General features: G+C 38.7%; 1 protein-coding gene across 4 annotated transcripts in view; it reads right to left on the bottom strand.

The window, feature by feature from the left end:
• Window positions 1-552: 552 nt before the first annotated feature.
• The window catches only part of Nasp (nuclear autoantigenic sperm protein), a 30,976-nt gene continuing 16,514 nt past the window's right edge, over window positions 553-15,014 (bottom strand). For 3 of the 4 annotated variants that reach the window (XM_026397787.2, XM_026397788.2, XM_077791278.1), the window contains exons 5-16: window positions 12,644-12,724; window positions 11,453-11,562; window positions 9,718-10,734; window positions 4,301-4,380; window positions 3,234-3,319; window positions 3,052-3,125; window positions 2,493-2,681; window positions 2,245-2,411; window positions 1,919-1,975; window positions 1,734-1,811; window positions 1,024-1,158; window positions 553-740 (exon numbers count right to left, since the gene is read on the bottom strand). In XM_026397787.2, coding sequence (XP_026253572.2) covers window positions 660-740; window positions 1,024-1,158; window positions 1,734-1,811; window positions 1,919-1,975; window positions 2,245-2,411; window positions 2,493-2,681; window positions 3,052-3,125; window positions 3,234-3,319; window positions 4,301-4,380; window positions 9,718-10,734; window positions 11,453-11,562; window positions 12,644-12,724 — 2,155 coding nt within the window. In that variant the 3' untranslated portion in view covers window positions 553-659. The remainder of the gene's footprint in view (window positions 741-1,023; window positions 1,159-1,733; window positions 1,812-1,918; window positions 1,976-2,244; window positions 2,412-2,492; window positions 2,682-3,051; window positions 3,126-3,233; window positions 3,320-4,300; window positions 4,381-9,717; window positions 10,735-11,452; window positions 11,563-12,643; window positions 12,725-15,014) is intronic. The other variant, XM_026397789.1, reaches the window with a different exon arrangement.

The raw sequence follows: 15,014 nt of genomic DNA, 5'->3' as shown, positions 1-15,014 counted from the left end.
CCAAGTTTAGATATTTTTCAATCTTTCTATACAGTAAATATCAAAACCAGCCAGCCTTCCCCCACACACACATTTTTCCAACCACATGTTGTCCATTACGTCAGTCACAGCCCGTTTTCTCTCTATAGTTCCACAGGGATCACTTTCTCCCCCAAGTCGTCTTCAGAATTCTTTTTCCAGGATAGGATATAACCCTAGATGGAGATGAGGTAAACTGAAGACAGGTACCACCAAAGGCCTGACTGTTAGTCCATTTTCAGCACCAAACAGCAAGATCTTCACCAAATCTTGTTTTTGTAGCCCCCATCCAGGGACAGCACCACAAAGTCTGCAAGACAACTGAGTTCAGTCAAGTAACTTGATAAATATAGCACCGATGGAAAAATCACAATTTATCACTTCCACATCAGACAGGAGTTGGCGTTAGAACTTCCAACAGAGATCAATACAGAAGTGGGGAGAAAAAGTACCTTTGGCCACTATAATATAAAACCGAGAGTGCCCCAAGGCATGGATTCAGCCAATATTTAAGAAAAAAACCATCAAAGCCTCAACCTTTGCTTACAATCTTTATTGAAGTTATACAAAAAGAATCCCCAAAAGTGAAAAAATACATTATATACAAAAACACTCTCTTGGGAGGAAGGTTCTGTTCCCTCTCAACATGCAGTGCTTTCAACTGTAGCTCCAGCCTCCACTGTCCCCTCCACTGCGGCCCGGCTTTCTGCCCGATTCTCAGCCTGAAAAACAAACAGGGAGCCTGGGCTTCAGTAACCTGGTTTAAACAAAACCATCTTATGCAAAAAACAGGTTTCAGGCAAGAGGAAATAAACACAGGTCTTCCAACTCTGCTTTGTTCTCTACAGTTATCTGTACCAATAATCATACACTGCGTTTTGAAAAAGATCAAGCAGAAATGATCTTGCTGGCAAGGCTCAAGGTGGGAGTATGCACTTAGGAGTACTGATTTCTCCAATCCTTGAAAAGATGAGGGAAGAGGCCAATCCCTGCTTAACTGCCCACCTCTTCCTCCTCCTCCATGTTTTCGGAAACTTCATTTCCACCAGGGACAGCATCCCCGCTGCCTCCATTCACCTCTGGCTCCTGTTTGGCTTTCTTTGCATCATCTTTCCGGGGGCTCTCTTCTTCTGGTTTCCTCTAAAGATATAATTGTGAAGACTTCACAAATGTGCTTTACGTTTTTAAAAATACAACTTACAAAACACTTCCCTGTGGTACAGTAGGACTCACGGCTCTGTCTCTCCACCTAGCCACAAGGGGCAGATACCAATCTGTACTGTGCAAAATAAAATTGGTCTGTCCCAACATATTCGTCGAGCCTCCTGACTAAAGGAAAAGTAGTGTAACTAGGATGAGGAGCAGAGATGTGAACATCTGGGGCTGGGTACAGCTCAGTGGAACAGCACTTGCTTAGTATATGCAAGGCCTTGGATTTGATCACTAGCACCACACAATACAAGTAGAGAACAAGAGATATGTATAAATTCCAGTACATGAGCCAGGAAACAAAGCAGGAGTAAAGAGACTCCCAACCCAGAGAAAAGAACTGTTGAAGTAACAAGCAAAAGAAGGCAGGCAGGAGTTCATGTATCAGGTCTGATGAACAACTTCTGACAAAGAAAACCTACTGGCTTCCAAAATCTGACTGATCCTCATAGTCCTTGGGCCATAGGAGTTTTCTAAATGAGGTAAACATTCACATGAAAATTTACCTTCTTTCTGACAAGGTGGGAAATATCAGTTACACAATTTGATGAGGAAGCACCATCTGTTGGTTTTCTACTGGCAATCTGACAAAAAAAAAAAAAAAAAAAAAGGCTTTGTTAGCAATGTACAAACTATTGAGACAATCAGTGAGGCCTAATAGTAAGTGACAAACACCTGAATGAATACCCACCATGGAAACTGAAGAACCTCCTCCACTACAAGTGAAACCTGAAGTAGAACTCTCCACCTGTGTGAAAGATGACAAATTCAAGTAGGTTCCCAGAGAACCCAGGTCACTCAGTTTTATAACAGGTACCCATCACAATAGCTGATTAATAACACTTGAAATCCTAGTGACAGCCATTTAGTAGGCAAGATCTTTCACACACTTGGGATTAAAAGCATCATTTATCCATATCGTGTCATCTCAGAGATAGAAACCAAGTTCCTAGCAAATGGAACATTAACAGTACCACAAACGCTATTATGAAAACTTTAAAAAGAAAATGAACGGACCAGAGTAGCTTTCAGAGCCAATTCAGCTACATTCCCACTATGCTGGGACTCTTTCGCATCTTCTATCTTCTCTCTAATTTCAGGTAGTAATTCCTTCAACTCCTCAATTTCTTTCTCATATTCAGTAGATGATCCTTCAGCCTCCTTCATCTGTTCATTTAGTACAGCTACAAAGACGACGCATAAAAATTACCATAAAAGAATTTTTTTTGGAGAAGGGTCAATTGAGGGTAGCAGCTTCTACTCACCCATTCTCTTCTCAATGACTTCAATAGATTTGTTGAACTGTGCCACTGCCTCGTCATACTGAGAGTTATATCCATAGGCCAAACCAAGCTGGTAGTGAGTTTCTGCAAGAAGACGATCATGGGCTTCTAGATACTGCTCTTGCAGGTTTAGGCAAGCCTGGAACTCCTCCACAGCTTGGATATAGTTCTCTAAGAAAGAAGAACAAGAATTGCCAGCACTTGTATGAAGTAGCTGCAGAATTCAGACCTAGAATGACAGAATGGCTTTTTAAAAAACCTGACAAGTGCTGGGCTTGTAGCCCAGTGGAAGAGCATGTGCTCTACACATTTGTGAGGTCCTGGCTTTGATCCACAACACCAAAAAAACAAAATCCTACTGAAAGATCAGAGTTATTAATTAAAAGATTGTTCACTGTTCTAGGATCATAGGAAACTCAAACCTACTATATTTTCAATGTCAACTACCTAACTATAATCAATCAAGCTGAATTACAGAGAATCTATTAAAGGAGGAATGGGAGAGTGAGGGACGTTAGAAAGTAAGATGAAAATGCATTACCAGATTCAACACTAACTTCTCCAAGTTTAAGATGTGCCTGTGCAGCATAAAGCTGGGCTTCTTTTGTTTCTTGCCTAAAAGAAGGAAACTGATTAGAAATCTTAATAATACTTGTCTAACCCTAATGGCTTTCTATTTATTTTCAACCAAATTCCCATCCTAAGAAGCAACAAGAGTTTTACCTTTTAAAAATGATCTTTGCTAAGTCCAGCATATCCCAAGCAAGCTCTAGGTTCCCAATCTCCTCTTCTTCATTTTCTTGAAGAGACTAAATATCCAAATCATTGCTATTAGGCAGAAGTATAAGACAAGCATTTTTCTACAGTATAAATCTAAATGTTTAATGTATTATGACTTGAAAAAGTTATTTGCAATTCAAAATTCAGACTTTCTCCCCCTCAAAATTTGCAGAATGGGTAAAAAAGTTTTCTCTCCTGATTCTCTTTGTGTCAGTAATATGTTGGATACTGTCATAATAGACAGGAAGCAAAGGGAGTGAGAAGGGAAATCGCACGGAAATGGAAGGTGATCCTCAGGGATATAAAAAAATACATATAAGAGGAAAGGAGGGGTAAGACAAGATAATACAAGTGGAAGAAATGATTTACAGTAGAGGGGGTAGAGAGAGAAAAGGGGAGGGGAGGGGAGGGGAGGGGGGATAGTAGAGAATAGGATAGACAGCAGAATACATCAGTCACTAGAATGGCAATATGTAAATCAATGGAAGGGTAACTGATGCGATACAACAATCTGTATACGGGGTAATATCGGGAGATCATAACTCACTTGAATCAAACTGTGAAATATGATATATTAAGAACTATGTAATGTTTTGAACGACCAACAATAAAAAAAAAAATAGACAGGAAGCCCTAGGAATCAAAAGATCTGTCCATGGCCATGGGCACGGTGGGGGGGGGGGGGGCGGTATTGGGGACTGAACTCATGGATGCTCTACCACTGAACTATTATATCCATCCCATTCTTTTTATTTTTTTTTTTTTTTTTTAAATTTAAGACAGGATCTTGCCAATTTGCTAAGGCTGGCCTTAAACTTGCAATCATCCTGCCTCTATCTCCTGAGTCACTGGGACTACAGGTGCTTGGCACCCAGCTCAGATCTGTCCATTCTAAGCATGGATAGAGTCCTGATTCCTTACCAGGAGTGGGTATCTACAATAATCATGCCTACAGGAGTTAACGACAATCCTACAATAAGAGCAAATTACAGTATCAAACAACAACTTACCTTATTTTCAAGAATTGATTCATTTGGTGTTTCTTCTGCCTTGTCATTTTCTTTATCTTCCTCTTCTGAGCCTTCAGTTTCTACAAGCAAGAATTCCTCATTATTGAGAATGTTAACTAATGATACCTTCTGACTAGTCAGAGATTCCAGTAAACATCAGTCAACCTACATTTTGAGACAGGTTAGGCTAGATTCTAATCCAGTTAACATCTGATCTGATTCTAAAGTCAGTGGTTTCAATTTAATTCAAGTTTAATCTAGACTTAGAATGTGTAACCTTACAGTGTATGGGTTAGACCTTTGACAGTTATAAGCCTAAAGCATTTTCTTGTAAAAGTTAACCTAAATCATTCTGAATGAGACTGACTTAGATACTGTCTCATTGGCTAGAGGCTCCAATTTACTCAGTCAAAAGCAGATAGAGGCCTCAATCAGTGTTTTCTGGGGGTCTTTATTGACTCGTTAGACAATACTAGTAAGCTCAGAAAATACCAAAAGCTAAATTATTCCAGTTCATTCAGAACAAGAATATGCAAGAGACTAGCTTTCCCACAATAAAACTGTGGGGAAAAAAAGCATAGCTCTTACCAACTCTTGCCAATGAGCATGCCACAGACTCCAGCCAGCTCAAGCACACACAGAATTTAAGTGAGCAAACCAGGTATTTTAAATGATTCCATTTAAATTTGTAGTCATATCAACACTATTTCCTCATATTGAAATCCACTCATAAATCAACTGCATGAAGAATATATTTTCAGTGATAAGATAGCTTAAACTTCAAAATGTTGAGTGATTAGAATGGGCTTTCTGTTGTTACAATTCACGAATTGGCTTAATCCATCTCTCATTTTTTTTTTTTTTTTTTAAAACAAACAGGCTGGTTTCAAGCTCCTGGGCTCAGAGATCCTCCTACCACAGCCTCCTGAGTAGCTGGTATTACATGCCCATGCCACCAGCAAAAGATCTCAAATATTGTCTCCTAATAACCTAAATACAGCAATTAGGCCTTAGAGCCAAGAAGTCAGATTAAAGGAGTTTTATCTGAAGTAACAGTGCTTTATGGTGGAAAACAGGCACAGAAAATTCCTATGTATTAAAAATTATTGTAATGAACTAAAGTCCTCTAATAACTACACATTACAACCTAGTTAACAGTAAGCCCTATTTTAATCTGGAAGCTCACTTTTTAAACTTTCACTACAATACCAGTTCATCTACAATAGTCACCACCACACACCATTAATGATAACTTCTGACTAGTCAGGGATTCCAGTAAACATCAGTCAACCTACATTTTGAGACAGATGGGTACAGGTTTACTTCCCTAAGTTTGGACTACATAGTGGTTTTGCTGACTCTTTCCATCCTCCAGCAGAATATCTAAGACAAATGAAGTAAAGCCTTTACTTCATTTGTCTTATCAACTCAAAAAATTAAACTTCATCCTCCCAATTTGCAGAGAAATTAAATTGACATTATTATTTTAAAAATACTTTTTTACTTGTAGGTGGACACAATACTTCTATTTTATTTTTATGTAGTGCTGAGGATTAAAGCCAGTGCTTCACATGTGCTAGGTGAGCACTCTACTACTGAGCCACAATCCCAGCTCCAACACTGTTACTTTTTTAAAAATTATCTGTTATCTGTTCCTACTCAAACCAGTATGCTAGACATCTAATTTAGCACAAAATATCTTAATTACTTGGAATTTTACAAATTGAGAAACCTGCACCTAGCTATCTTTATGGGACGGTGGAGAAGGAGCTAGGTTTTGTTTTTTTGGTATTGGAATTGAACTCAGGGACGTATTACAACTGTCCCAATCCTTTTTGCTGAGGCTGGCCTCAAACTTGCAATCCTCCTGCCTCAGCCTTGAGTCACTGGGATTACAAGACATGCACAACTGTACCTAACTATAAACTAGGTTAATGAGAAAGTTAATACTGTAAAACATTTCCCAATCCAGTAATGTATACTCAAATACTAATGACAATGCCCTGATATCCTCAGTATACAAATTTGTTAAAAATATCTTCCAGGCTTCTTTGAAAATAGAACACTATTTGTGATATGTATAGTGCATCCTTCAGAGAAAAAGAAATGCTACTTATGACCATGTAGCATCCTCAAAACATTATGGGCACAGAGTACAACCAGAAGAATAAAGACAAAAAGGTGCTAATTCTTGAGTGTTCTGGAACTCCCACAGAAGTCAAGTACCCACCACAGGTTGGTCAGTAGAATCCATCTGAACACAACCAAGTTTTATGCCTACAATTTAAACTTCTGTTCACATACCAACCACATCTAACATGACAATCAGGAAAGATGAGACCAGTTGTCTTTATCAGGGATATGAAAACCCCAAGAGGTAGCAAAGTCAAGAGGTGGTAGGAAATGTGGCTTTAAATTTTTTATTTTTTAGGTGTAGGACACAACACAATGCCTTTACTTTTACGTGGTGCTGAGGATCGAAACCGAGTCCCATCTGTGCTAGGCGAGCGTTCTACCGCTGAGCCACAATCCCAGCCCCAAATATTTATTTTTTTAGTTTAGGTGGACACAATACCTTTATTTCATTTTTATGTGGTGCTGAGAATGAATAAATTTTTTTTTTCTTTAAACCAGGTACTGAACTCAGGAGCACTCAACCACTGAGCCACACACCCAGCCCTTTTTTGTATTTTATTTGGAGACAAGGTCTGAGTTGCTCAATGCCTCGCTAAGTTGCTGAGACTGGCTTTTCAATTCAAGATCCTCCTGTCTCAGGACCACCATGCCCAGCAGGACTTTAATTTTTTTTAAGAGAATTTTTTAATATGTATTTTTCAGTTTTTGGTGGACACAATATCTTTATTTTTTTATGTGGTGCTGAGGATTGACCCCAGAGCCCACACATGCCAGACGAGCACGCTACCACTTGAGCCACATCCCCAGCCCCAGGACTTTAAATTTTTAAATGAAGAGAGAAAACCACATTCAAGATCTGTGGACTAGGGCTGGGATGTGGTTCAGCAAAGATTTGTGGGCTAGTGATTTGTGTCTCAGTGATATAGTGCTTTCCTGGCACGTGTGAAGCACTGGGTTTGAACCTCAGAACCACATAAATAAAACAAACAAACAAAAATCTGTGGACTAGTGTTGTCACATAAAGAGGAAGAAAGCACAGAAATCAGCTGGACCCTAAAGCCAGACTGAGCACCTAGTCCTCTCTATTGACTAGGGCAAATTACTTCTTTCTCCCATTTCTTCATCTATAAAATATGGGACTCTCTACTGTCATATATAAGTTATCTGCCACAAAACCACTAAAACACAGCTTTTTAAAAGTGCGAGGGCAGGGGGTTTACGGTTCAGTTGCTAGAATACTTGCCTGAGACTTTTGAAGGGATTTTTAAAATGTGACCAGAATGTTTCTGATAAGAGACAGGGAGAAGAGAAAGGGTAAAAGCTGCCTTCTTCAATATGAGGTAGTGTGGAAAGAATAGTTTATTCAAGGCATATCTAGTACTACAGTCTTGACCATAATCAAGTTACATGACCTTTATGCCTCAATATAAGTAGAGTATAATATTCTCTATTGAGTGGTATTGTTTTAGGGTAAGGAGAGGTGCATGCCTGTAATCTCGGCTACTCAGGAAGCTTGAGGCATAAGGATTGCAAGTTCAAGGCCAGCCTCCACAACTTTGTGAAACTCTGTCTCAAAAAGAGTGGGCTGAAGATTTAGATCAATTCCCAGTACTGGAAAAAATGAAAACCTGAAGATAAATAGTATTATTTTAGAATTAGGAAAAAAAAATGAGTTGTATGATGTTATTTACAAACTGATAGTTTATCAAAGTCCATAAGAGAAATAGAAAATCTTTCCAGTGTTTGGTCACTAAGATCAAGGACTAGGGGTGCACAGCTCAGCAGTAGAGGAAATGCCTGGCATATATGAAGCCCTAGGTATGATCCTTACTACCACACCAAAAAAAAGGAAGAAAGAAGGAAAAAGATCAAGACGTGAGAAGTTTTTAAAAGTTGAATAATTCAGTTCTGCACTTCTTCCCTAAATAATTCCTAATCCTTGAAAATTAGCCCAACAGAGACCCAGCAAGCTATTATAACCCCAACTACTCAGGAGGCTGAGGCAGGCAGTTTCAAGTTTGAGACAACCCCTGGCAATTTAACAAGACTGTAAAACAAAAAGGGTTGGGAATATAGCTCAGTGGTGGAGCACTTGTTAGCATGTGCGAGGTACTGCATTCCTATACCCAATATCACAAAAATAAAATTTTAAAAAGAGAGAGAAGCCCAATGGCATTACCATTTAGCCAATTCCCTTCTGGTTACTAGCATGTGCTGGTTGGAGTGCAGAGGCTTGCACATAGGTAAAAGTAGTTTACCAGAATAATCTCCAAGAATGAAAAGACTCTGAGATTTTAACTTAAGAGTACTCCTGAAGTAGTCTGGCAATTTTAATGAGTAATAGCAATTAACTGGAATATACCTGTATTTATTAACACCAATGTTAGATGAACCTTAAATGCAGCAGAATCCTCAAATAATAGCACAACTTAAGTCAGACGTGCCAATTACTAATTAGGCTTATGTATCTTGATGAGAATGAATCACAATTAGACATTTAATAACACTATAGAAAAGCATTCATACTTGTTAACATTCTAGGTAACAAAAGTTTTAGTTCAGCAGCCAAAGCAAACATGAAATGAGGGGAGAAAGCAGCAAGAAGGCTAACTGCTAAGTTTTTTGTTGTTTCTTTTGCCTAGGAGAAGGACTGTTTTAGCAGTGTCAGTAAATCTTTAAAGATTTTCTGAAGATTAAAGGAGAAATGCCAGAATTTTTTTTTTAACTCTGATAGAACATTCAAGATTAACTGCCTTCATTTAAATGGCATGCCTGCTTAAATGTACCAAATTCAGTGGATTCTACTGCTGTTCCTGCTTCCCAATGCAGAGAAAAGAAACCATGTGAACAGTACATTGTGAACAGTAATTTAAAAATCCAGAGGCATGCAAAGTGAACATCCATTCAGCATTCTCTGCCAGCCTAGCCCACTATTTCCTTACCTACCCCACCCCCTCATCCACCTTTTCCATTCTTTTATTGGCTAGTATGGTACAAGTTACTGATTGCTAGCCAAGTTTCAGAAATCACAGTAAAAGACCTATTTTGCAGTTAGTAAAAGCATTAGTTTATAAGCCAGCTGAAGACAACTTGCTGCTTTTGATTTAACTTGCTCAACTTATCTCAACCTTCTTAAACTAATCCCATTTTCATTTTAGCCCTTTCCTAATCCTAAGGCAGACGGAAAATCCTGAATGGAAGGCTGACTTTTACCCATTATTATTAGTGAGTCAAATCCAGAATGTACTCCACCCACTGCAGCTCTTGCATATCCCGGTTACCTTCACCCTCTTTCATCTGTTCTTCTCTCTCTTCTGTCTCTTCATTAGCAGCTATCTTAACTTTGTCTTCAGGTGTTTTCTCTGTGGCCCTCTGGGCTACCTTGGTCTCAACCCCATCTCCAGCTGCCTCAGACTCTTCTACAGGCAGCTTAGTCTCCTCCTGGCTAGGAATTAGCTCTGCCCTGACCTTCTCCTCTACCTCTGAGCCATCTTTTGTTTCTATCAATCTTTCTGCAGAAGTCTTTGGTTCAATAGGAGTCTGATCTCCTGCAGCTGACAGTCCATTGAATGCAACATCTTTAGAGAAAACTGTGCCTTCCTGCCCTGGCTTCTCAGAGACCACTGATCCAGCCTCTGCAGCTGAGACCTCTTCAGCTTCTGTTGTCACCACCTCTGACTCTTCAGCAGAATGTACTTCTTGCTCTACCAGCTGCTCAAGGACAGCATTTCCTGGATCATTTTCAGAGGTAGCTACTGGTTCCTTTACTTCATTCCCACCCACATCCACTGGCTTGACTGTTGGCTCTACAGATTCTGCTTCTACCTCCACTGCAGTGCCCTGCTTTTCTAGAGTCACTATAGGCTGCTCTTCTGAAGCTTCCTCTGGCTTCTCCTCTATACTCACAATTACTTCTCCCTGCTTCTCCTGACCTCCTTTTTCTCTGCACTCTTCTTTCTCAACTTCAGTTCCAGAAACTGATTTTCCTTCCTCAGCATCTGATGCTTCCTGTTCTGGCTTCTCAGAAGTGACCTCAGGTTCATTCAGTCCTTCTGGTGCTGATGCTCCTTTTGCCTCTTCAGAAGTTTCAGTTAACTGATTTGAAGTCGATTCAACTTTTTCTTGTAACTTCTCTGCAGGCTCACTTATATCCATATCTTCTCTTCCACCCTTCTCCATTTCATTCTCCTGTTCTTTACCAGTTTCAGGCTTTGCCAAAGACTTGCATTCTGTTTTTTTGGCTTCTTTTTCTCCCATGGCGTCATAAACCTGTTCTCTCAACTCTTCCCTTGCTTCCTCTACATGGTTAAAGAACATTAAGCATAAACATGTCTTCGAGTTTAATGATAAAAGCATAAATGGAAACTAAAAACACATTCCCTTAAACCCTCACATGGCCTGGTTTAAGATTTAGCAGATGGCCTAAAAATTTTTATCTGCCCCCTTGAGAAAAGCAAAGGAAAGACAGTCTCAGCTAGCAGAGTAACTTAATGCAAAGGAAACCAAAGCACCTTAAACTAGATACTCTATTATTTTGCTGTGAGCATTCTGATTACCAGTTAGGTAAAAGATGCCAAGCTTTTCATTCTATTTTAAACATTTCATTGTATTTTCATTTTATTTTAAACCTCTACCTGATTTGTAAAATGCTAGTAGCCAAACTCAGCTGAGAAATATTCAATTTTTCTTAAACACAAGAAATGTAAAAGGGCTCCAAAAACATTACTATTAATTGAATTTCACAAACCATTTTTAAAAAATATACATTTAATGTCTTAATATTTAAAACACCTATTTAAATGACCATATTTGTTTAATAAATTAAGTTATCCTCTCACAAAAGCCTGCTGTCACTTTCATTAATGGGCTACCCCCATTGCAGTCTCTCCCAGATGCAGGTATAACCCCAAGCATCTTAGGAGAGACCAGCCAGGGCAGGGAGAGCCCTATTTCCATCACTTGTATACAAGATACAAGGCGTCGCGTCTCTTAAATGTCATGTGCAACTCCACATACCATCTATGTTATCGTTATTTTCTACCAGAGACTCATCTTCTGTTTTTTCTCCTTCTTCTTCTTCCACATGCACACCTTCCAAGGCATTTCCCAACACACCATTCTCCATTCTAGGAGAACAAGAGGAGAAAGCACCAAAGGTTTAACAGCTACTACTTAACGATGTAGCCTACATTACAAAAGCAACAGACAAGTAAGCAAGTTCAGGGAATATAATACTATACATATTCCCATGAAAGGCAATTATCAAAACTTCTAATATAAATTAAGGCTGCTGAAAGAAATGAGTGCACTGCTCATTAAGCCACGTGAAAAGCACTACGAGTCCTGTATAAATAAGACATATTCATTCTTTTTTAAAAATTCATTCTTTTAAAACAGAGCCATAAGTAGTTCCCAAACTTTCATCTACCCCCACTTCTTTGGATAAACACTAACATTCTGGCAATAGTTTCACAGCAAATCAGAGTGCTCTAACAAACTTACCAGAACTGAGATTAAATAAATGACACATCATTTGTTTGGCTGCATATCCTCAATATACTTTATTCTGACTAATAAATTCTGGTGAATAATATCCAAAAACTTTCCAACAGAAAGACTACTTGGGATTGTTATTTACTAGATATCCTCACATGCTACTTACTTCAAACTCTAATAAGCCCTTATTGGTGCTTTTAAGGGTTTATTATTCTATACTGAACTTTGATCAATTATTACCCATTCACAAATGAAAATATCTTTGCTTCTAATGATCACAAGTCAAACTTCAATTATTCTTTTTTTTCTTTTTTGGTACCAGGGATCAAACTCAGTAGCACTTGACCACTGAGCCACATCCCCAGTCCTATTTTGTATTTTGTTTAAAGATAGGGTCTCACTGAGTTGCTTACTGTCTTGCTTTTGCTGAGCTGGCTCTGAATTCACTATCCTCCTGTCTCAGCCTCCCAAGCGGCTGGGATTACAGGAACATGCCATTACATATGGCCAGTAATTTTATTCTTTAAATCATTACAAATTCCATCAATATTTCAAGCTCTTTCATAACCCACTTTTCTAGGTAAAACAAGTCTAGCTTACTCATGTAAAATCACAAAGCTAGTAAACAATCTTAGCAAACAAGGAAACTTTCATTTTTAAATAGATTGAAGTTATGCAAAACATTCTACTAATAATCTAAGAAAAACATACCTTGCTAATTCCAATAGTGATTTTCCATAGAAAAAGAAGGCTTCTCCACATTCATTAGCAGTTTCTCCATACTTCTTACCTCTACAAAAATAACAGACAGCTAAAATCTGAACGTTATTATTTTTTTAAATATTTTTTTTTAGTTATAGTTGGGCATAATAGCTTTATTTTATTTGTCTTGACTCACACATGCTAGCTTCACATGTGCTAGGTGAGCTCTACCGCTGAGCCACAACCCCAGTCCCTGAACATGTTATTAACATTAATGATGCATGCAGCTAATGTTATATCTATATATAATTCTAAGTGATACCAATTTGTTACAGTTAGCGTATACTCTAACAGCCAAATTATATTAATACATATTCTTCCTGCCACAAGATAATGGACCATAATAGTTAAGATGACCTTGGCTGGGACCTAGACATTGAGAGATGATTACAGAAAGGCATCATGATATAAAGAACATGATCTCTGGAGTGAGACTACCTGAGCACAAAGTTTACCTCTAATCATTAACTGTACAACCTTGGCAGATTACTCATTTTCAGTGCCTTAGTTTTGAGAAAGATGAGATTGTAAAATGGAAATGTACATAACTATTGGTAGCCCACGCCTGTAATCCCAGCAGCTCGGGAAGCTGAGACTTAAGGATCTAGAGTTCAAAGCCAGCCTCAGTAACAGTGAGATGGTAAGCAACTCAGTGAGACCCTGTCTCTAAATAAAATAATAGGTCTAGCGATGTGACTCAGTGGCCAAGTGACCTTTGAGTTCAATACCTGGTACCCCCCAAAAAAAGACAAAGCTGGGGTTGTAGCTCAGTGGTAGAGCACCTGCCCAGCATGTGTGGGCACTGAGTTCAAACCTCAACACCACATAAAAATAAAGATATTGTGTCCATCTACAATTTAAAACAAAAAAAGAAATCACATTAAGTGTGATGAATGGGAAGGAAGAGAGATTTCTAAGACAATGAGATCAGTTTTCATAGAGTAAAAGACCTCTAGGCATCTAGACAAATGAACTTAAAAACCCATTTTTTTTAAACATAAAAACATCTAAATGCTTATCAGATAAGAAGTAAGCTCCAACCCTAGCACACCACTAAATACCAGAAGCTTAATTCATTAATCCCAGGTAAAGATGATCAAAGAGGCCAGAGGTCATCGACAAGACAAGAGATTATTGTGGACCTCCAGGAATAATACGCAGTTCTGGATGTTGGGAGGAATTGGGCTAGGAAAAAAGTGAGCTTCAAATCTGAAAGCCACTGGGTATGGTGGTGTACACCTGTAACCCCAGCGGCTCAGGAGGCTGAAACAGGGGGATCACAAGTTCAAAGCCAGCCTCAGCAATTTAGCAAGGTCCTAAGCACCTCAGCGAGCCCGTCATTAAATAAAATACAAAAAAGGGCTAGGGATGTGACTCGGTGGTTGACTGCTACTCAGTTCAATCCCTGGTACCAAGAGGGCGGTGGGGGGGACTGAAACTCATAAATGCTTCATATTATGGGTATTTCTTCCCTTTTTTATCTCTCTACCACATTTTCTGTTTCTTTTCTTTTTGCAGTGCTAGGGATTGAACTTGGGGCCTTACACATGCTAGGCAAGCCACTGAGCATATCACCAGCCCCGTGACTATTTCTTTTATAAGGAAAATTTCTTCACAAAAGCTGAATGAAGGGGCTGGGGTTGTAGCTCAGTGGTATAGCACTTGCCTAGATCCTCAGCAATATATATATATATATATATATATATATATATATATATATATATATATATGAATGATGTTGCGTCTATCTACAACTAAAAAAATTTTTTTTAAAAAAGGTGAATGAAATGTAACCAACTAGTTAGGAAACGTGATTGATCTTCACCTGCTGTTGATAATACCATATTAGAGGAAACTAGCTCAAAGTTGTAAAGGAAAAGTGTTTAAGACTTAAAGATTTAACATTCAAGGACTGGGGAGTAGTTCAGTGGTTTCAATCCTCTGTGTCACAAATAAATAAATATGCAATATGGGGGAAAAAAATGTAACTTACTCCCTGCCTTTTTTCTCTCTCAGATCTGTTGGAACATTAAAATGTTTGAGAAGGGATGGAGCGTAGAACACTTCCTTAATGTGCAAAGCCCTTAGTTTGATACATAGCACCATTTAAAACAGAAATAATTGGGAAAGCCCTGAATAAGCCAGGCCAAGTTGGTTCCCTTAATTAATTGTGACTGGAATACAATTTACCTTATAAGAAAAATCAAAGGTTGAAAATAGGGCTGGGATGTAGCTCAGTGGTAGCCCACTTGTGTAGCATGCACAAGGCACTTCAATCCCCACACTGCCAAAAGATATATATATATCATCAAAGGTTGAA

This window comes from Urocitellus parryii, chromosome 11, assembly GCF_045843805.1.
Source record: "Urocitellus parryii isolate mUroPar1 chromosome 11, mUroPar1.hap1, whole genome shotgun sequence".
Taxonomy (NCBI): Eukaryota; Metazoa; Chordata; class Mammalia; order Rodentia; family Sciuridae; genus Urocitellus; species Urocitellus parryii.
Note: the sequence above shows the minus strand (reverse complement) of the source record. Positions and strands in the feature narration are given on the sequence as shown.